The 23914-nt window shown below is 39.3% G+C and overlaps 1 protein-coding gene across 2 annotated transcripts in view; it reads right to left on the bottom strand.

Annotated features, from left to right (window-relative positions):
• The window catches only part of LOC126281995 (E3 SUMO-protein ligase ZBED1), a 59816-nt gene that overhangs the window by 2080 nt on the left and 33822 nt on the right, over positions 1-23914 (bottom strand). The window contains exons 2-5 of one of the 2 annotated variants that reach the window (XM_049981390.1): positions 21030-21161; positions 9606-9806; positions 9353-9510; positions 8114-8313 (exon numbers count right to left, since the gene is read on the bottom strand). In XM_049981390.1, the coding sequence (XP_049837347.1) occupies positions 8114-8313; positions 9353-9510; positions 9606-9806; positions 21030-21161 (691 nt within the window). Of the gene's footprint in view, positions 1-8113; positions 8314-9352; positions 9511-9605; positions 9822-21029; positions 21162-23914 lie in introns of both variants that reach the window. The other variant, XM_049981384.1, reaches the window with a different exon arrangement.

The raw sequence follows: 23914 nt of genomic DNA, 5'->3' as shown, positions 1-23914 counted from the left end.
TAGATACTGCCTACAGAAAAATTAAAGAGACCTTTGCAGAAAAGAGAACCACTTGTATGAAGATCAAGAGCTCAGATGAAAACCCAGTTTTGAGCAAAGAAGGGTAAAGCAGAGCGGTGGAAGGAGAATACAGAGGGTCTATACGAGGGGGATGTACTTGAGGACAATATTAAGGAAATGGAAGAGGATGTAGATGAAATGGGAGATACAATACTGCGTGAAGAGTTTGACAGAGCACTGAAAGACCTGAATCGAAACAAGGCCACCAGAGTAGACAACATTCCATTGGAACTACTGACGGCCTTGGGAGAGCCAGTCCTGACAAAACTCTACCATCTGGTGAGCAAGGTGTATGAGACAGGCGAAATACCCTCAGACTTCAAGAAGAATATAATAATTCCAAGCCCAAAGAAAGCAGGTGTTGACAAATGTGAAAATTACCGAACTATCAGTTTAATAAGTCACAGCTGCAAAATACTAAAGTGAATTCTTTACAGACGAATGGAAAAACTGATAGAAGCCGACCTTGGAGAAGATCAGTTTGGATTCCGTAGAAATATTGGAACACTTGAGGCAATACTGACTCTACGACTTATCTTAGAAGAAAGATTACGGAAAGGCAAACCTACATTTCTTTTCTTTCATTTCTTTCAAATTCTAAAGGTGGCAGGGGTAAAATACAGGGAGCGAAAGTCTATTTACAATTTGTACAGAAAGCAGATGGCAGTTATAAGAGTCGAGGGACATGAAAGGAAGCAGTGGTTGGGACGGGAGTGAGACAGGGTTGTAGCCTCTCTCCGATGTCATTCAATCTGTATATTGAGCAAGCAGTAAAGGAAAGAAAAAAAAAATGGAGTAAGAATTAAAATCCATGGAAAAGAAATAAAAACTTTGTGGTTTGCTGATGACATTCTAATTCTGTCAGAGACAGTAAAGGACCTGGAAGAGTAGTTGAATAGAATGGACAGTGTCTTGAAAGGAGGATATAAGATGAACATCAACAAAAGCAAAGCAAGGATAATGGAATGTAGTGAAATGAAGTCAGGTGATGCTGAGGGAATTAGATTAGGAAATCAGACACTTAAAGTAGTAGATGAGTTTTGCTATTTGGGGAGGAAAATGACTGATGATGGTCAAAGTAGAAAGGGTATAAAATGTAAACTGGCAATGGCAAGAAAAGCGTTTCTGAAGAAGAGAAATTTGTTAACATCGAGTAGAGATTTAAGTGTCAGGAAGTCCTTTCTGAAAGTATTTATATGGAGTGTAGCCACATACGGAAGAGAAACATCGATGATAAATGGTTTAGACAAGAAGAGAGTAGAGGCATTCGAAATGTGGTGCTACAGAAGAATGCTGAAGATTAGATGGATAGATCACGAGGAGGTATTGAATAGAATTGGGGAGAAGAGAAATTTGTGACAACTTGACTAGAAGAAGGGATTAGTTGGTACATGTTCTGAGGCATCAATGGATCACCAATTTAGTACTGGGGGGCAGTAAGAAGGGTAAAAATCGTAGGGGGAGACCAAGAGATGAATACACAAAACAGATTCAGAAGGATGTAGATTGCAGCAGGTACTTCGAGATGAAGAAGCTTGCACAGGATAGGGTAGCATGAAGAGCTGCACCAAACCAGTCTCTGGACTGAAGGCCACCACCACCACCACCACCACCACCACCACCACCACCACCACCACCAACAACAATCACAACAATCAGCCTCAGGAAGCGCTCTTACCAGATAGAATTAGGTGTAGTTAATACAAAGTAAATGTGACACACACTGTAGTTCTCAAGAATTCCAGTGTTTGTTGGCATCCCTGCCTTTTCTGTGTTAACACTGATTTAATTTCTTCCATTTTTATACTTTCATCCATGTTATTGTAATTCCTATTTCTAATCATCACTTCATTTGAATTCTATTTTTTGGTTAAATCTTCATCTATAGTATTGTAACTATAATAAATATTTTTGTCAGAACAGATATAAGGAAATCTGGATAAATGTTTGACCATCCCATTGGATTTGTAATCATTGCACATTTTGCTTTTACCTATCACAAACCAGTTTCTTTTTTGTTTCTCATTTTCCTCTTGTGTTTGTTCTTTGGTAAGTGCAGCATTTAAAATGTGCAAAAAATTTAAGATTGCTTGGATGTTTCATGAACAAGTGACAATGTATGCACTGCAACTCTGTGCGACAGCTCTCACTGTTCTGTACATACCAGAAAACTTCATTCTTTGCAAATGGGAAGTGGGTGAATAATTTTAAAATGAAACAAAGAATCCATAAAAGAAAAGAGACTAAATTCGTTAGTACAAACAACGTCATAACACTTGATGGGTTGCAGTTACAAAATCAATGTATCATCGCTCACTTAGGTTTCGGGGATCAAAACAGTTTTTGCTCAAAAGCGACAGCACAATATACTTCGACATTCTACAGAGAATTGCTACCACATGTGGCGTATGCAGGATTTCGGAAATAAATTCTGGCTGAGGGTTGCCATGGAAATTTAACATTATTCTAATGTCATCGTCACCTACTTGAAGCTGGGAGGGGGGAGAGGAAGAGAGGGGGGGGGGAGAGGGGGAGGGGGAGGGAGAGAGAGAGAGAGAGAGAGAGAGAGAGAGAGAGAGAGAGAGAGAGAGAGAGAGAGAGAGAGAGAGAGAGAGAGAAGAAACAATTGTTGAAACAATACTATAATCTGTAATGAAACCGTACGTCGAACAAAATAAGTTTTTGTTACTTGTAGATTCATAGAGTAGTCAGATGGACAGCTCATTATATGCTTAATATTTGTGAATAATTCTGGAAAAGTTATTTGCACTGTGAAAATTATTTCTCCAAAATGTACTCCTCTGTATCATTCAAGTGATGTATATATCACTAGGTGAAAAATATGAAAAAAAAAAAACTCCAGATAACATCCGAATTACTTCAAGATAATTAATGGAAAATCTCATATAAAGATGTGAAACAAATACTAACAAAGAGATAGAGGGGCTGGCCAGTACTTACCTCAGCTCAGTACAGCAGATAGATACACAAAAAACAACTGACAATTTACGTTCCTAGCTTTCGGAATAAATGTTCCTTCATCAGGGAGGAGAGAGGGGAAAGAAAAGGAAGAAGGGAAAGTGGATTTAGTTACTCACAACCCAGGTTATGAAGCAATAGGGAAAGGAAAACATGGAGACCATGCCTCCATCCTTGCTACCCTCCCTGTTTTCCTTTCCCTGTTGCTTCATAACCTGGGTTGTGAGTAACTAAATCCACTTTCCCTTCTTCCTTTTCTTTCCCCTCTCTCCTCCTTGATGAAGGAACATTTATTCCGAAAGCTAGGAACATAAATTTTCGGTTGTTTTTTGTGTATCTATCGGCTGTACTGAGCTGAGGTAAGTACTGGCCAGCCCCTCTATCTCTTTGTTAATATTTGAATTACTTCAAGATAATCACAAAATTACTACACTTGAAGATGTTGTCCATGGTGCAAGAACAGTTTATGTTTTAAATGTTTATAAGATGATCACTACCTAAAAAAATGTACAAGTCACAATGAAAAATAAATTCTTGAACTATTGCATAACCAATACAAATTCTGGTATATTATTTCACCTTCTGTTGTTTAACTGATACATTAGTATTTCTAAATGATTAAATATTACAATATATAAATAAAATAATTAAAACCATATCGACAAAGATTCCAAATGAAAAAAGAATGATAGGAAGACAAAATGAGAGGAAATGAGAAATGTAATACAATTATTAAAATGATATAGCAAAGGGTTAGAAAAAATGTACATTTGAACCAGTTAAACAAATAAAAAGAATGAGGGAAATAATTCTGGTAAAAATTTAAAAAGCATCAAATGGGATCTCAACCCATCCCTTTCAGCATATCAGTCTTGTATTATAACCACTACACCACTCCACTCCACTCCAAATGATTGCGTAAATTATAATACACTAGACTATCAGGAGAAATTCTTTTACATTGATTACTCATAAACGAGGGGCCACCACAGTGAATGACTTTATGGTGTTTGATGCCTAGGACTCTAACCTAAATCAGCAAACAGGTGGTTTCAAAAGATCAATCCCGTCGCTGGGGACATCTCCATGTACAGTGACTTCAATTCTTATTGAATCCTTACCACAGAAAGACAACTACTTTACTCTTTCTTGAAATCACATAATCATAATGCTTGTACACATGATAAAGTGATGCCGTCTTCCTTGGCAGTCATCTTCCATTTCTTGGAGAACCAAGCTGATGAGTGTAAACTACTTAAAATATTTCCTTCTCGTAATCTGCTACCCTTATCTTCACAGTGCCCCCATGTGCCATTATGTCAATTCTTACCCAATCTGTTACCCCCAGAAACCATCCTTGTAACCATTGAAGCCACTTCCCTACACACAAATATCCCACACGTCCAGGTCCTCACTGCGATGGAGCACTTCCTTTCACGCTGATCACCTGCCACCCTACCTAAAACCTCTTTCCTCATCACCTTAGCCAGCTTCATACTAACTCACAACTTCTTCACTTTTGAAGGTCAGACATACCGACAATTAAAGGGAACAGCCATGGGTACCAGGATGGCTCCTTCATACACCAACCTATTTATGGGTCACTTAGAGGATGCCTTCTTGGTTACCCAGGCCTGCCAACTCAAAGTTTGGTACAGATTTATTGATGACATCTTCATGATCTGGACTCACAGTGAAGAAGAACTCCAGAATTTCCTCTCCAACCTCAACTCCTTTGGTTCCATCAGATTCACCTGGTCCTACTCCAAATCCCATGCCACTTTCCTCGACGTTGACCTCCATCTGTCCAATGGCCAGCTTCACACATCCGTCCACATCAAACCCACCAACAAGCAACAGTACCTCCATTATGACAGCTGCCACCCATTTCATATCAAACGATCCCTTCGCTACAGCTTAGGTCTTCATGGCAAACGAATCTGCTCCAGTCCGGAATCCCTGAATCATTACACCAACAACCTGAAAACAGCTTTCGCATCCCGCAACTACCCTCTCGACCTGGTACAGAAGCAAATAACCAGAGCCACTTCCTCATCCCCTCAAACCCAGAACCTCCCACAGAAGAACCCCAAAAGTGCCCCACTTGTGACAGGATACTTTCCGGGACTGGATCAGACTGAATGTGGCTCTCCAGCAGGGATACGACTTCCTCAAATCCTACCCTGAAATGAGATCTATCCTTCATGAAATCCTCCCCACTCCACCAAGAGCATCTTTCCGCCGTCCACCTAACCTTCGTAACCTCTTAGTTCATTCCTATGAAATCCCCAAACCACCTTCCCTACCCTCTGGCTCCTACCCTTGTAACCGCCCCAGGTGTAAAACCTGTCCCATGCACCCTCCCACCACCACCTACTCCAGTCTTGTAACTCGGAAGGTGTACACAATCAAAGGCAGAGCCACGTGTGAAGGTACCCACGTGATTTACCAACTGACCTGCCTACACAGTGAAGCTTCCTATGTGGGAATGACAAACAACAAACTGTCCATTCGCATGAATGGAAACAGGCAGACAGTGTTGGTAATGAGGATCACCCTGTGGCTAAACGTGCCTTGGTGCATGGTCAGCACATCTTGGCACAGTGTTACTCCGTTTGGGTTATTGGATACTTCCCACTAACACCAACCTGTCAGAACTCCGGAGATGGGAACTTGCTCTTCAGTATATCCTCTCTTCTCGTTATCCGCCAGGCCTCAACCTCCGCTAATTTCAAGTTGCCGCCGCTCATACCTCCCCTGTCTTTCAACAACATCTTTGCCTCTGTATTTCTGCCTCGACTGACATCTCTGCCCAAACTCTTTGCGTTTACAAATGTCTGCTTGTGACTGTGTGTGTGTGCGCGCGCAAGTGTATACCTGTCCTTTTTTCCCCCTAAGGTAAGTCTTTCTGCTCCCGGGATTGGAATGACTCCTTACTCTCTCCCTTAAAACCCACATCCTTTCGTCTTTCCTTCTTTCCTGATGAAGCAACCGTTGGTTGCGAAAGCTTGAATTGTGTGTGTATGTTTGTGTATCTATCAACCTGCCAGCACTTTCGTTTGGTAAATCACATCATCTTTGTTTCAGGGAAACATTCCACGTGCGAAAAATATATCTAAAAACAACGATGATGTGACTTACCAAACAAAAGCGCTGGCAGGTTGATAGATATACAAACAAACACAAACATACACACAAAATTCAAGCTTTCGCAACCAACGGTTGCTTCATCAGGAAAGAAGGAAGGGGAGAGAAAGACGAAAGGATTTGGGTTTTAAGGGAGAGGATATAATAAGTGATATTGGATAACCTTCCTTGTTAAAATTCCTTTAATACTTGTTCCTCCTGCCTCCTGCCCTTACAAAGATTTCTGACTACTGACTTTCATTAACTCTCTCTCTCTCTCTCTCTCTCTCTCTCTCTCTGAGTGTGTGTGTGTGTGTGTGTGTGTGTGTGTGTGTGTGTAGGAAGGGGGGCACGTGCGCGAGAGAAATTTTTTAAGTCACCTTGTATTATTGTTGCATGCAATTTATGTGTGAAATTTAAGTATTTTCACTATCTCTGCAGCCTTTTCTTAAATAAGGATATTGATTCTGCTGTCTTACAAGAATCTGGTGCCTTTCTCATTTGTCAGCAGTAATTTAATGTGTGTAACAGTCTCCATTTTAGGATCAGACTACTGTATTTCAATAATTCTGCATTTACATCTTCCTGCTATCTTTCTGTCTTTCATCTCTTTTCAAGCTGCCTGAGGTTCTTCTATGCCGATTGGAACAATTTCATGATATTCCTCCTCTCTGTTATATGAAATGCAACTGAATAGAACATATTGATGTATGCACATATGTAATTAGTTATTTAGTTACATGTCTCATAGATCACCTGAATGATTCTTTCACTGAAATGATATGGAACGATTTAGTTTACAGGATAAGTGTAGATGATTAGTGTTAACGTTACTGAACATATTATTTTTAGTAATACCTATACAACTACACCTAAAAACTAGGGCCCACCTTTTTTACAAATTTTTCTATGGAATAGAAATAGAAAATTTCCAGTAGCCTACACAAAGCAGACGTTAATTCTGTATTATATCAGTGATTACATCTTAGCATAGTACTTGTGCAAATGGTTCTCAATTAATTCTTTTGCTTAATGCCCCTAAATAAAATTATTCACTTAGTATGGGGGAATAAAGACGGGAAAGTTATGTAAAACCCTGTAATAAAATTCTGTACTTATGGGACTCAGAACAGAACTTGATGATTCACTTAAGAATAAACAAAACAAGAAAGATTAAAGTTTATTGTCTTGTCAACAATAAGGTCATTTGAGACAGAACATAGGCTTGGATTGAGCGAAGGATGTGAAAGGGTATTGGCCATCTATCTTTCAAAGCAATCATCCTGCCACTTGCACTAAATGATTTAGGGTAGCTATGGGAAAACCTAAATCAGTATGGCTGGACAGGGACTCAAAATGTCAGCCTCCAGAATAAAAGTCAAGAGTCTCCCCACTGCACCACCTCACTCAGCCAGAATGAAAAAAAATTCATTTTATTTCCCTTAAAGTGTTAATTACTGAACATGCATACTTTTTTTTTACACAATGCATACAGTCTGGTATTTTAGTGTAAAATAGTTATGAAGTACATGTTTGATAAGTGTCTATAAACATGGATAATTATTCACATTTGGAAATCTGGCTGTTGTTAATGGATTTATCCTGAAATGTGTGTAGGACTTGATAAAGAAAGCACTGGTGTAGTTATTTCAAATTTGTGAAGATGACATCACTGAAGAAAACTTTCTTGGTTTCAAGGCATGTTGCTCTAGCAACTCATATGAAATTACATCTTTTTGCTACACGAATTAATTACAGAAATCATGGACACTCAATACATATATCTGAATTCAAGGGTTTGTCTTTTAGCTGTTGCATAAACATCCTGAAGAACTGGACTAAGAAAACATACTTGGTTATTGATCTTGAGAAAGACTGGTGCATTTGGTTTGCACATTAGGGTTTTTTAAGAAACACCACTGAACATTTATTAATTTAAAACACACACCTGATAACCTGCTTTTTTTGCTTGGAGATTCTTCTCCATTAGGACACCCACGTTCTTCTTCAACATATGATATTAACATTTGTTTCATTGGTCCTGAAATAATGCTCTTGTCTTCTTCAGTAGCGTACGGAAGTAATTTAAAACGTGGATCTAAGGTGGTGGCAGTCTGAAGCAATACATCAACTGCAGGATCGCTGTATCTATAACAAAAAAATTTTTATACATGTGGCATATCATCAGTATTTTCCCCCTTCCTTGCAATAAAAATGATATTTGAGATTATGTGGGTCCATAAAATTGAGGAAATTACCCTGCTATACACAGAAACACTTATACCACAACAGAATCATTATAATGTGATATTTAGTCCGCATGGGAGGAACACGGATGAAAAGAGAGGCTCAAACTTACAGGCTGATTAAACTACACCTCTCACATTGAGACACTATTCTGTGAAATCTGAATAAGCTGCAATAATAATAAAGACTGCTACAACAGTCTGACTGACCCAATTCTACACCAGAATGATAGAATTGGGACATACTGGTGTACTGAGCTGGAGAAATGCACCATCTATCATACTGAGAGAATGCTCTGGACTTTTCAAACATCTTGTACATGGCAATATCATTATTTACTGACAAAGAATAAATAAATATTAAAACTGTGGGAAAATATCACATATACAAATGCAGCTACCCCAATACATTTCCAATGATTTAGACTAACTCTGGCATTTAATGCCTTGAGTATGTGAAAAATGATATGCTGCCCCATGACACAGTATAATTTCATGATGCAGGTGAGCCAGCTGCCAAGTTGATAGACAGCTAGTACTAAACCTTCAAGTTGATTAATTTTTACAAAACATTCACCAAGAAGTTTCAAATATCAATGAAAAACAGGGGGCTGCAACTGAAGTGATTACAAATGGACATAAGTGACACTGTTAATATTAGCTTGGAGAAACTGCAAAACAACAGAGCAGGATGTGTGTTCCAAGCATGCCTTAATATTTAGGCAAACAAATAAATCATTACTGATTGTAATCAAAAAGCTATAACTCAAAGATATATGTGTTGACTTACATCTGTCTCTAAGAAATGTCTGAAGGATGCTGCAGAGGTATCAACAATTATTCATACTCAATAACTAACAATCATTGTATATCAGTATTCATACAATTACTGATGAAACTGATATCATATCTGTAAGGTGTGTGAAAGTGCTTCTACTCACCTGGCTGAAAGACTTTCTGATAGTGTTGCTTTGAAGCTTTGTGCAAATTCTGTATCAGTATCCTTAACTTTAAGGTGAGAACTGTTGAGCTGCCACAAGAGGGGCTTCAGAAGTGATATGAGAGGTATCTTCTCTTCACTTAACGTCATAATTGTAACCTGAAATGAAGCATTTCCATGAATGGAAACCAAAGAAATAAAGAGTTTTTAGTTTTAGCAAATCAGAAAACTTGCTACGTCTTTGCTTCAATTACCTTGAATGGTTCCAAGATCATCACTAAATCTTCTAACATTTTCCATTCATGGTCATTCAATATAAATGCTTCTTTATCAGAAATTTCAACATTCTCTAAGACTGATGGCAGGATATTTCTTCGGACTAACATCTGTTCCAACATTAGATATGTTGACGTCCATACCTTTGGGTAATCTGCTGCTAACACCCCCTCTTCAATCTGAAACACAGAATGCTGCCATTTATGTATAATTAGTAACAGAAATCAGCACAGCTTAGGATGCATATAAAGCCACACAGTAAACAATGTGCAATTCAATGATCATCTCCTCAGGAACTACGCACAATTGCTAAAACATAGACTTCTCTAATATACATTTATGTGGTGTGAATCACTGTGAAGTTTTCTGTAGATACTTCCTTTTATTGAACCACATATTAAGGTTCCTACTTGTTTCACTCAAGAATGCAATTTGAAAGACTGATTACTTGTCTTTGTGCAAGCTGTTATTAGCCTTACCATACTTTAACAAATGAAAAGTAATCTATAAAGAGACACTTCTACAATTTTCACAATTTATGTCCTGAACCCCCCCCCCCCCCCCCCCCCCCCATGAACCATGGACCTTGCCGTTGGTGGGGAGGCTTGCGTGCCTCAGCGATACAGATAGCCAGCCGTACCGTAGGTACAACCACAACGGAGGGGTATCTGTTGAGAGGCCAGACAAACGTGTGGTTCCTGAAGAGGAGCAGCAGCCTTTTCAGTAGTTGCAGGGACAACAGTTTGGATGATTGACTGACCTGGCCTTGTAACACGAACCAAAACGGCCTTGTTGTGCTGGTACTGCGAACGGCTGAAAGCAAGGGGAAACTACAGCCATAATTTTCCCCGAGGGCATGCAGCTTTACTGTATGATTAAATGATGATGGCGTCCTCTTGGGTAAAATATTCCGGAGGTAAAATAGTCCCCCATTCGGATCTCCGGGCTGGGACTACTCAAGAGGATGTCGTTATCAGGAGAAAGAAAACTGGCGTTCTACGGATCGGAGCGTGGAATGTCAGATCCCTTAATCAGGCAGGTAGGTTAGAAATTTAAAAAGGGAAATGGATAGGTTAAAATTAGATATAGTGGGAATTAGTGACGTTCGGTGGCAGGAGGAACAAGACTTCTGGTCAGGTGACTAAAGGGTTATAAACACAAAATCAAATAGGGGCAATGCAGGAGTAGGTTTAATAATGAATAGAAAAACAGGAATGCGGGTAAGCTACTACAAACAGCAAAGTGAACGCATTATTGTGGCCAAGATAGATACGAAGCGCACACCTACTACAGTAGAAGAAGTTTATATGCCAACTGGCTCTGCAGATGACGAAGAAATTAAAGAAATGTATGATGAAATAAAAGAAATTATTCAGATAGTGAAGGGAGACGAAAATTTAATAGTCATAGGTGACTGGAATTCGAGTGTAGGAAAAGGGAGAGAAGGAAACATAGTAGGTGAATATGGACTGGGACTAAGAAATGAAAGAGGAAGCCGCCTGGTAGAATTTTGCACAGAGCACAACTTAATCATAGCTAACACTTGGTTTAAGAATCATGAAAAAAGGTTGTATACATGGAAGAACCCTGGAGATACTAAAAGGTACCAGATAGATTATATAATGGTAAGACAGAGATTTAGGAACCAGGTTTTAAATTGTAAGACATTTCCAAGACCACAATCTATTGGTTATGACCTGTAGATTAAAACAGAAGAAACTGCAAAAAGGTGGGAAATTAAGGAGATGGGACCTGGATAAACTGAAAGAACCAGAGGTTGTACAGAGTTTCAGGGAGAGCATAAGGGAACAATTGACAGGAATGGGGGAAAGAAATACAGTAGAAGAAGAATGGGTAGCTTTGAGGGATGAAGTAGTGAAGGCAGCAGAGCATCAAGTAGCTAAAAAGACGAGGGCTAGTAGAAATCCTTGGGTAACAGAAGAAATACTGAATTTAATTGATGAAAGGAGAAAATATAAAAATGCAGTAAATGAAGCAGGCAAAAAGGAATACAAATGTCTCAAAAATGAGATCGAAAGGAAGTGCAAAATGGCTAAGCAGGCATGGCTAGAGGACAAATGTAAGGATATAGAGGATTATCTCACTAGGGGTTAAGATAGATACTGCCTACAGGAAAATTAAAGAGACCTTTGGAGAAAAGAGAGCCACTTGTATGAATATCAAAAGCTCAGATGGAAACCCAGTTCTAAGCAAAGAAGGAAAAGCAGAAAGGTGGAAGTAGTATATAGAGGGTCTATACAAGGGCGATGTACTTGAGGACAATATTATGGAAATGGAAGAGGATGTAGATGAAGATGAAATGGGAGATATGATATTGTGTGAAGAATTTGACAGAGCACTGAAAGATATGAGTCGAAACAAGGCCCCGGGAGTAGACAACATTCCATTGGAACTACTGATGGCCATGGGAGAGCCAGTCCTGACAAAACTCTACCATCTGGTGAGCAAGATGTATGAAACAGGCGAAATACCCTCAGACTTCAAGAAGAATATAGTAATTCCAATCCCAATGAAAGCAGGTGTTGACAGATGTGAAAATTACCGAACAATCAGTTTAATAAGCCACAGCTGCAAAATATTAACACGAATTCTTTGCAGACGAATGGAAAAACTGGTAGAAGCCGACCTCGGAGAAGATCAGTTTGGATTCCGCAGAAACACTGGAACACGTGAGGCAATACTGACATTACGACTTATCTTAGAAGAAAGATTAAGGAAAGGCAAACCTACGTTTCTAGAATTTGTAGACTTAGAGAAAGCTTTTGACAATGTTGACTGGAATACTCTCTTTCAAATTCTAAAGGTGGCAGGGGTAAAATACAGGGAGCGAAAGGCTATTTACAATTTGTACAGAAACCAGACAGCAGTTATAAGAGTCGAGGGACATGAAAGAGAGGCAGTGGTTGGGAAGGGAGTGAGACAGGGTTGTAACCTCTCCCCGATGTTATTCAATCTGTATATTGAGCAAGCAGTAAAGGAAACAAAAGAAAATTTCGGAGTAGGTATCAAAGTCTATTGAGAAGAAATAAAAATTTTGAGGTTCACCGATGACATTGTAATTCTGTCAGAGACAGCAAAGGACGTGGAAGAGCAGTTGAATGGAATGGACAGTGTCCTGAAAGGAGGATATAAGATGAACATTAACAAAAGCAAAACGAGGATAATGGAATGTAGTCGAATTAAGTCGGGTGATGCGGAGGGAATTAGATTAGGAAATGAGACACTTTAAGTAGTAAAGGAGTTTTGCTATTTGGGGAGCAAAATAACTGATGATGGTCGAAGTAGAGAGGATATAAAATGTAGACTGGCAATGGGAAGGAAAGCGTTTCTGAAGAAGAGAAATTTGTTAACATCGAGTATAGATTTAAGTGTCAGGAAGTCATTTCTGAAAGTATTTGTATGGAAGTGAAACATGGACGATAAATAGTTTGGACAAGAAGAGAATAGAAGCTTTTGAAATGTGGTGCTACAGAAGAATGCTGAAGATTAGATGGGTAGATCACATAACTAATGAGGAGGTATTGAATAGGATTGGGGAGAAGAGGAGCTTGTGGCACAACTTGACCAGAAGAAGGGATCGGTTGGTAGGACATGTTCTGAGGCATCAAGGGATCACCAATTGAGCATTGGAGGGCAGAGTGGAGGGTAAAAATCGCAGAGGGAGATCAAGAGATGAATACGCTAAGCATATTCAGAAGGATGTAGGTTGCAGTACGTACTGGGAGATGAAGAAGCTTGCACAGGATAGAGTAGCATGGAGAGCTGCATCAAACCAGTCTCAGGACTGAAGACTACTACATACATGTCCTGAAAACCAGTTGCCATAGTTTTCTAAAGATAATTTTTCACATTATCTGCCAGTGAAGATTTTTCAGCATTTCTGTTATTCTCTCTTGCCCGTCGAATAAGCCTATCACCCTTATTTGTTTGTGTCTGATGGCCCATATTAGTCAAATATGATATGGACCCCATATCCTTGAGAGGAATGTAGGTTAAACAAAAGCAAGCATTCCCTGTAGGCTCACCCACAATCTCTCTGTGAGCAAATTTTCAGCCTGGCTGCAAACTTTGTTAGACAGAGAATATGATTTTTTTTTTCTTTAGTGTATTTTGGTATGGTCCTGAATCAATAACTTTACTAAAGTCTAGAAACAGTCTATGGAACTTGGTATATCATGATGTGATTAGTGAGCTGGATTCTGTGTGAGTGAGGTTTTTGGAATTCATATCACATTCAAGGTAAGTTATTCTGGACCAGATAGGTCGAAACGTTAAAATTTTGCATGTGTTTTATAATTAAATAACAAAAAGAGAGGTGTGATGTAACAGTTCTGTGGATTAGTTCTTGCCCCTCCCCTCCCCCCAACTTTGTTTTTAGTAGATGTGAGTAATGAGTCTCTTTCAATGAATACTGGAAAAAATTTTCACCTAAGGAATCTTATCGTTCTATTTACAAGCTGTATCTGTAGTTTGGTTAAATTTAACTTAATTCAGCTACTTTTCAAGACCATTACTACTAATGTCATTCATCTTTATGGTGATACAGCAACAGAACAGTAACAACATTCATTAATTTTCCTCTGTGAAGGAACACACGAAGACAAAATTCAGACTTCTGCTCGCATCTGCCAATAGCTATTACACGATTCTCTCATTTTCTCCATGGAGTCTCTTTCTATCTTCAGTCCACTTTGTCCCTTGTTTCTTTGGGACTTCATTCTCTGACCTCACATTACACTTGTGTATCTTGTCCCTGTATACATTTCTGTATTTAATTTCTATTGGATCAATTTTTGCTGCTTCTAGGTCCAGATTGCCTTGTGAGATTCACAGTATTGTTTATTTGACCTCTTGTATGTATGTTAGAATTCTCTTGGTGAGTATTTTGGTGATAGCCTAATGATGTGCCTATAGAACTTCATCTTTCTTTCTTTGACATTTGCTGCTATGTTTGACATATTCTCTGTAGTTTTCCTAGGGTGTAATCTGTATCCCTCTTCTGTCAGCTTTGGGCCAACCTTGTACCAACCACTGCGTGTACATCCATCCAAACTGATGGGAAAAAAAAGTACAGTTTTAGACGTTTCCAGTTCACTCAAGATTTATTGTTGCAACAGTGCATATGGAGTGCATGAAATGATTACATTTACAGATCACTAGCACAAGCAATTCTGAGGGACCAGTTACCCATGCCAAAATACCCATATTAGTATGGGGTGTAGCCTCCACAGGTGACAATGCAGGCACTGACTCCGCCATCAAGTTGATCATACAGATGACAAATACTGCCCTGGGATATGTTATACCATGCCTGTTTGACTTGTTCACACAGACCTATAAAGCTATTGACTGGCGAGTAGCACAAACCACTTTTCGTTCCATCATATCCTACATGTGTTGGACTGGAGACAAGTCTGGAGATTGTCTTGTTGGGAAAGGTGCTCCACATCTTGCAGAACACATTGAGTTCCAAGGGCAGCGTATGGGTGAGGATTATCCTGTTGGAACAACACGTCACCTTCCTATTGCTAGAATAGAAAAGGGACAGGTCTAACAATATTCTGGACATACAGAGTACTGGTTAGCTTCCCCACCAGAAACACCAAAGGTGAACGAGAGTTGCAGCATATCACATCTCAGACTATCAGACCTGGGTTGGGCTCAATGTGTCTTGAACTAATGCACTCTTATTAGACAGTGCTCACCAGGTGTACATTGTATGTGCAACTGACCATCAACTGCATGCAGGCAGAATCTGCTTTCAAGTTGAAGACCATGGTGTGCCATTTCATCTTCCATGTGATCCTCTGATGGCACCAGCTGAGTTGTGCATATTGATGCTGTACAGTGAGTGAAGACAGGATAGAAGCGTGCATGCTTGTAGTCCCACTGCAAATAACTGGTTTGCAATAGTCTGTGTTGACATGTCTGGACTTACATGCTCTCTTATCTGGGCTGTGGTAGCTGTACAATCCGTCCATTGTTGTCCTTACAATACGGTGATCCTGGGGGGTGTCTGTGCCACATGGACATCCAGAACCGTTTCTATGGGTGTGAAAATGTTCACGTGGCCACTGATACCAGCATCATTTGCACAAATGTTGCAGCACATCCAACTTGTGTGGTAATTCTCCGAAAGGACCAACCTGTCACTTGGAAGGACAAATACGAGTACATCTCTGTGGTGTGGTTGCCTGCTTACTTCACAACTTTGCACCATACTGAGCCTTCAGTCAGTGAACATTCCCTATTAAAGGGTAGACATAGAATAGATTCACTCTGGTAGCTGTTTTACTATGCTATCTGTTGGCAGGTTATGTTGAAACCATTATCAGTACATCTGCCAGGAGACATAAGCAGTCATTGGATCAAAATCAGTGTCATCTTTCCATTTGTACTGAATTTCTTATTTTTCTGGCAGTAAAGTGTTTTAGTTTAACCCATGACAAAATTACTCTGTCAGAATGGCATTTTTGTTAAGTTGTGGCCCAAAATGAGGCCTCCTCCGACTGCTGCAATATTCTAAGCGGACCCTACTTTCATTTTTAACATACTCCTTTGTAAAGTTGTTCACAGACTTGTGAATAATGCTGCTGTACAGCTTTTCCTTTGCACTCAAATACCCATACATTTGATAACTACTTCCTATGCACAAAATTTGGATTCTGTTTGTTACTTATTCCCATCTCACTCCCTTCTCAGCTGTTTGCTACCCCCCCCCCCCCCCCCCCCCATTTTTTTAAATCTACAGTCTATCTGTTTCTTCTGTTAATATACTATCCATGGTGATTTTTCCAATTTATTACTCATAGGTGTAATTTTCTGTCATCTTTTTCTCTCTTGGCAATTTTCTGTCATCTTTTTCTCTCTTGGCAGGTGAAGGATCCCAGGGCCTGCAAGTTACCAAATTTGTGACAACTTGCACATATCTAACGCTGATGTTGATTGGTAAATAGAAATAATTTTTGTACGATGTTGCAATGCCTGTATTGTTAAGAAGAATGATGCATTGTTCCTTCAGACATGCATGCATAAGGTACTGTGGCAACTACAGACATCATACGAAATACATGAACAGTATTCATAGTTGCAAATACGAACAACCATCAACTGTATGACTGATGATGATGATGATGAGGAAGAGGAAGAGATTAGTGTTTAATGTACCATTGGCAATGGGGTCGTTAGAGTTGGAGCACAAGCTTGGAATTGGGAACAGTGGGGAAGAAAAACAACTGTGCCCTTTCAATGGAATCATCCCAGCATATGCCTGAAGCAATTTAGGGAAATCACAGAGAACCTACAGACACTTGTTTGAACTGTTGTCCTCCTGAACGTGTGTCCAGTGTGCTAACCGCTGCGCCACCTCGGTCGTTAGCTGTATAAGGGAATAATGACAATGAAAATTTTGTGCGTGTTTTGAGTCCCAGTTCAACACAAAATTTTCATTGTCATAATTCCCTTAGATAGCTGATGGTTGGTTGTATTCACAACTGCAAATACATTTCACATAATTTTAACACACAATCTTAAATGGTGTCATGGACTTTAATTTAATGTTTCTGAAGACACTCACTGCAAGTTACAAAACACAAAAATGTCTATTTATACCCATTATTAGTCACACAATGTCGAAAGGTCAACTTATTTATGTGGATTTAGTGTTGGTGGAAGTAAAGTTATGATGGCAGGTTCTGAATTTTGATTGGATATCTGTCATGAAAGACACATGCCCCAGTTTGGAATCCTGGTCTGCCACACAATTTTAATTAGACAGTAGGTTTTGATGTTAATTTGTTCAGAGTGTTTTGTGTTCTGTTGCGATGGTGAAGCAGGTTTGTGACCCAGTACAACATATGCCATAATGTGTGATCATTGAAATATGACAAGCAAGAGCCGTTAATAAAGCCAGAGAATGAACTTTTCAATTATAAAAAGAGCAGTTTGCGTTATATTTACCTGCCTCAATGTGTATGCAACAGCGCAAGATACACACATACCAACACTGTTTTAAGAATTTCTTCCATATTCTTCACAATAGCTTCTCAATTCAGTTGGGAGGGAGAGGGGGGGGGGGGGGGGGGGGGGGAAGAAGGAGGAAGTTATGAGTTGTTCAGTTAGCATAGTGCACATTCAGTACTGGATAATTTTGTTGGCAATGTTGGGATATATTTAACAGTGGTGCAGGCACCAGGCAAATGGCTGGAATTCAAGAGCCTTTTTTTTTAGATGTGTTAGGGTACAATGTTTGACAATATGTAATAACCTACAGCATATATGGCATGGGTCCTCTGTGTTAACAAAATATCACACTTACATTCCTCACAAATCAAACAAATAGGGCCACCTATGATGTTGGCAAACCAAGGTGCTTCCAGACTGTGGTTGCATATTTTCTTTTGGGGGTTAGAATAATGTTTGCTTTCAGAGTCAAAATAATGAAGCCTGTTTCATTTAATAGTAAGCTCCACTATACTGTACTACATATTACTGAAGCTCTTAAGAAAACCTCTATTGTACTTGCTTCTGGTAATCTCAGTAGCCACCAATTACCAATGTATCAGTTACAAATGGCATCCAGACATTATGTCATCATTTTTTTAAAGTTAAAATATTTAACCAGAAATATAGCACCTATACATGGAGCTACAATCTAACAATCTTATGACAGCCAGACAAGCCTCTACTGTTGTCAGTAATGCTGGATTAGTAGCTGATAATCACAGTCTTACTCTTTCGCCAATTGACTGCAAGGTTTGCTGTGTGATAAAGTTTCTTAATGCACAAAACATGGTGCTCATCGAAATTCATTGTCCCCTGTGAAGAGGTATGGGCTGAAGGTCAGGAGCAAACCAAAGGTACGCCATTGGTGTAGGTAATTTTCCAAAGGTTGTTAAAGCTGGGCCATGGACATCCATTTTTCCATCAGAGTTGGTGTGGCAGCACATTACTGAGAAAGGTCACTCCAAGAAAATGATCTCGACAGTCATTTTCCTCTGATATCATGATTCTTGTCGCATAAACTGTCACTAAGCATCTTGTAATAAATTATCCTCCTCCAACATTACCTTTTAGATAACCAACCATGTATAATCTCTAATCTTGCACAGGTTAAAATTATCTCAGCTGTTTCATTAAAAGAATTCATATGATTTTGTATACTATGTATTATATTTCAGGCTAAAATGTATTTAAAAAAATAATGTGTTACAATCGATATGTACTAACAATTAAAATTATTCTTCTTTTACAAATATTTGAAATTACAAAATTTGTGGTGTACTTAAAATTCACATTATTAATTGCACAATCAAATGCTAATTATTCAATTTGTTTCTGGATTTATTTATGAAATAATGATATAATTTGGTAAAGATTATTCTCGTGTTGAGAAAGTTTGTAAACTCTTTGGAAACTGTGAGTACTTCAGAATGTAAGGAGTGGTGGGCATGCCTGTGATGGAAATGCACATATTTTGCTAAATTTGCCAACAAAAATGTAATTATTGGTTTTTTGAATGTGATTTAGAATGATTGGATAAAATAAAAATATTCTGAGAAGGAAAATTGCTACTCACCATATAGCGGAGATGCTGAGTCGTAGATAGGCACAACAAAAAGATTTTCACAGTTAAAGCTTTGGGCCAATGGCCTAAAATAGAAAAATACACACACACACACAAAGGACATTGGTCAAAAGCTTCACGTGTGAGAATCTCCGCTGTATGGTAAGTAGCAACTTTCTTTCTCAGAATATTGTTAGATTCCATCCTGGAGTATTCCATTGTTGGATAAAATAAAAATATACTCATAGCAGCAGACAACTCTTCAACAGTTATTTTGTCACCACGAACCTAAGAAATCAAAATTTCAGCTGCCAGAAAGTACTCCTAGACAAGACTGAGCCATCGACAACGAGATAATCAAGATTTTGTAATCTTACTCCTCTCATAATTCTCAAACGTTGTGCAAAGAATGAGAACTTTAATGGTGATGTGTGGGAGGGTAAGATTACAAACTGCTGTTCAAGTATGCCAAGTTGGTGCCGAAAAACCCTCACACCAAAACTGAAAATGAATCACGTAGGAGAAGAACCGGAGTGGTTCTGTGAAGGTGGCAAATTCTCCCACAGGATTATGAAAGACAACGAGACACAGGTCGTTCACTTTATGCCAGAAACAAAGCATCAGTAGACACATTGGCAAGCATCACTCGACACACTGGTTTCACAATGGATGTCTGGTCAAGAAAAAGTTCAAACACACTGTGCTGACATGGAAAGTAATGTGCATGGTGTGCAGGAAGGGCATCCTGTTTATTAACAATCTACCAAGAGGTGAAACAGTGAATTCCGATTTACTGTGAAACACTGTGGAAATTGCAACAGGCCATTCAAAATAAGTGACATGGAATGCTCAGTGCAGGTGTTCTGCTGAACCATATCAATTCTCATCCACAAATGGCTCGGCATGCAACAAGTGCTTAGAAGAAGTTCAGCTGGGAGATGTTTGATCATCCACTGTACAGTCCTCATCTTGTTCCCAAAAGTTTTCATCTTCTCTCATACCCCAACAATTTCTTTCCTCCTGTCAGCATTTTCACAGTGCTGAAGATGACTGTCACACACTGGTTCCACGTCCAGCCAGCGCACTTCTATGACACTGGAATGCAAAAGTTGGATCCCCATATGACAAGTGTCTCGATTCTGAAGGTGATTATCTATAAAAACAGCTTAAACATTGCTGTATGTGTTGCCAATAAACCAAAATTAATGATTCATCCCTGTAGACATTGAATGCCTTTTCATATGTATCCAGCACCATAGGTATCAGTCTTTCTACAATAAAGACAATCATGCTGATAATGATCTTGTTACTCTGGTAGAGTTTCTGGATCGCTTTGTTTTGAATCTGATGATGAAGTTAAGTATGGAAAGTCATGTACACCACGAGCCTGCAGCAAAAATTTGTAAACTTTCATCTCAGATTTCCGAAGAGGGGGAAAGTCAGTCACAGGTTGCGCACTACAAAGTGCTCCCATTTTACAGCACAGAATGTTTACAAACAGTGCTTTGTTGTGACACTTTCCTATTTTTCTGCTGTGAATCCTGAGTAGACTTAGCCATCTCATGAAACAACCACTCACAACTGCAAGTGCATAATGGAGGGGGGACAAAAAAGGTCAGTGCCACTATTCACTGACTTGGCATCGTGTCTAGGTAATCACTAATACTATTTATCGTATAGCATTGTTCTAGCAAAAATTTGAAGTTGGGAGAGCAGAACAGGGAAAAATAAGTAATAATATCAATGTAGTAACAAGAGCAATTAGTTTAAAATACCATTACATTCAGGCACACAGTTCATGCTAGTTATATATTACCTGCATCATTTGTTCTTGTATTCTAAGTGTGGCGGCTGCATTAGCATTTCTATTAATCGAGGCAATAATAGCTCGACATTTGTTGAGGACTGCTGCAACTTCTGGTTGCTCGAAACACGAAGTTGTACAGAGCTGAAAGAAAGAAATAAATCATACTGAGAGGAGAGAATAGGCTCTTGCTTCACAATAGTACCTGGCACCATATTCATAAGTCGAAGGTAACTTATGCGAATAACAGTAACACATAGAAATCTGATATTATAACTCTAAAACAAATATAAATATTCCTCTACATCTGTTCCAGTTTTTTGATTCCACTCGGCAACAAGTCATCCCATTAGACCTTACAACACGTTGACTATTTTTTATATTTACTACAGCTAACTTTTGAAATGCAACACAGCTGCTACTACATTTTTCATAACATTTCACAAAAACAAAATAAAGTAAGAAACACATGTCAAATTAAATGTGGTTCTATTTACGATATACTGGCACAGACAGAAAGGAAATGAGTTGTGTGAAAGCATTGCTAGTCATATGCACAATGGACGGAAAAATATTGGCCGAAGTATGTGTTGCGTATTTTGTACTTGATTTGTGCTAGTATCCATACGATTAGCTATGAAGCCCCAAGACCCAATAAATTAACAGTACAGGGGACAGAAACGGGGATACAGTAAATATAGAGCTCTTTCCTTATTTTTTGCTGCTGAAAGAAATGGCTCAACATATAATGAATCCCACAGTTTTGGCAAAGGTTACGTACATACAGCAGTTCCTCCATTTATGTGTTTTGATTTTTCTTAACCTTTTGTATGGCTGGTTTATATACCTCTTCATTTTCTGGTTGTAATGCACACTTTTTGCTGGATTTAATTTATTCAAAAGCAGTTATGGACAAACAAGAATTCAAAATAATAGTATGAATTTATTTTTGAGTTTCAGAGGAAATCTTTTTTATAATTTTATAGTACATTGTGAAACCATGGTGCCTTTCCACAAATTGCAGCTGCATGCTCCATTCCTTTTTGGGGTCATCCAGTATTGTGCTGAGTCTTTGCAAGGGAAGAAAGGGAGAAGGGAGGGAATTTTTGTATACCATTTACAATTGGGGTAAAAGGGATATTCTGATAACATAGCAGCAAGTTAATAATAAATCCTGTACATGTGACTACAGGGCCATTCCATGAAAAGTAACCCTAATAAGTTAAACTTGAAAATTTGTTTACAGTTAACAAACTGTATTCTTTCGATAGAGAAAATGTTCCTCTTTTATAGAATGTATGAAATTTGGCTGGCAATACTGTAAGGAGGCACTGGATGGGTGGCCAAGCATGGCAGACAAATGACGTGCGAACCTGCTGAGGAGAAATTCACGATGGTACGGCAGTGATAGCTCGGCAGCTTCTGCAGACAGACTCTCAAATGGGCTAATGTAAAGGGCGCCAGTGGCCAAATGGATGCCACAAAGGTGCACTGCATTGAGACAGCGTAAGATGGACGGACATGCAGACGCATAAACGAAACACCCATAGTCTAGTTTCAAATGGACGAGGATCAGTACAAATGGAGGAGGGTGGTACAATCAGCTTCCCAGGAAGTACCACTGAGGACACTGAGGGACCATGCACAGCATGCAGTCAGGTAAGACATATGACAGGCCCAAGAAAGTTTCCTATAAAGCATGAGCCCCAGGATTTCATAGTTTCAATGAACAGAAGAGCAACAAGCCCTAGATATAAATCTTTGCATCTTGGGCTTGTTTCTCTTCTTTTCGAGGAGAAATTCATACAAATGGTTTTGTCAGTGGGAAAGCGAAATCCATTGTCAATGCTCCATAAGCAAAGATGATTGTGACAATGCTGAAGACACTGCTCAAGGAGACAAGTCTCTGAACAACTGCAATAGATGGAAAAATCGTCAATAAAAAGGGAACTGGCAGGAGACCGGCCATAATAGGGTTAATGGCCATAGCAAAGAGGATGACGCGCAGAACAGAACCTTGAGGCACACCGCTTTCCTGGATAAAGGTGTCCAACAGAGCAGAACCCACACATACCTTGAAACCTTCATCTTTTAAAAATTCCTGAAGGAAATGGTGCAGGTGGCCTCTGGAGCCCCACATGTAGAGTACGGAGGATACCAGTCCTCCAGCAGATGTCGTATGCTTTCTTCAAATCAAAAAAACACTGCCACAATCTGGTATTTCCACAGAAAACCATTCATGACGAGATGGTCAACTGTAGAACGGCGTGCTCAAAATCCACGTTGTGCAGTGGCTAGTAAATTGCGAGACTCAAGCCACCATACCATCTGGGTGTGAATCACACATTCCACCACCTTGCAAATGCAGCTGGTGAGAGAAATGGGGCAGTAACTAGAAGGAAGGTGTTTGTCTTTACCAGGCTTAGGTATGGGTATGACACTGGCTTCAAGACAGCATCTGGGAAATGTGCCTATGCCCAGATGCGATTGAATGTATGAAGTAGAAAGTGCTTGCTCAAAAGAGAAAGGTGCTGCAACATCTGAATGTTAACACTGTCCGGCACATTTTGAGAAGAAAAGGGTATCGGTTCAGCATCCTCCACTCATTACTGATGGAGGAAGGTTGGAGCTCGAAATGTCTGCGCAATAGCGGCCCAAGGTGTTGGAGGTAACAACAGAGTCCACTATGACATCATCTGCTACAGTCAGGCCGGAAATTGGGGAATGGACCTTGGTTCCACAGAGCCATTAGAGTTTGGCCCACACAATGGAAGAGATAGTAGAACTGTTAATAGAACTAGTAAATGAAATCCAGCTAGCTTTTTTGCTATCCCAAAGAATGCAACGACACTGCGCACGCAACTGTTTATAACAATTGCAGTTTACCATCATAGGAT

The sequence above is a fragment of the Schistocerca gregaria genome, chromosome 1 (genome assembly GCF_023897955.1).
Source record: "Schistocerca gregaria isolate iqSchGreg1 chromosome 1, iqSchGreg1.2, whole genome shotgun sequence".
NCBI lineage: Eukaryota > Metazoa > Arthropoda > Insecta > Orthoptera > Acrididae > Schistocerca > Schistocerca gregaria.
The sequence above is the reverse complement of the archived record's forward strand: the minus strand, read 5'-3'. Positions and strand labels throughout refer to the sequence as shown.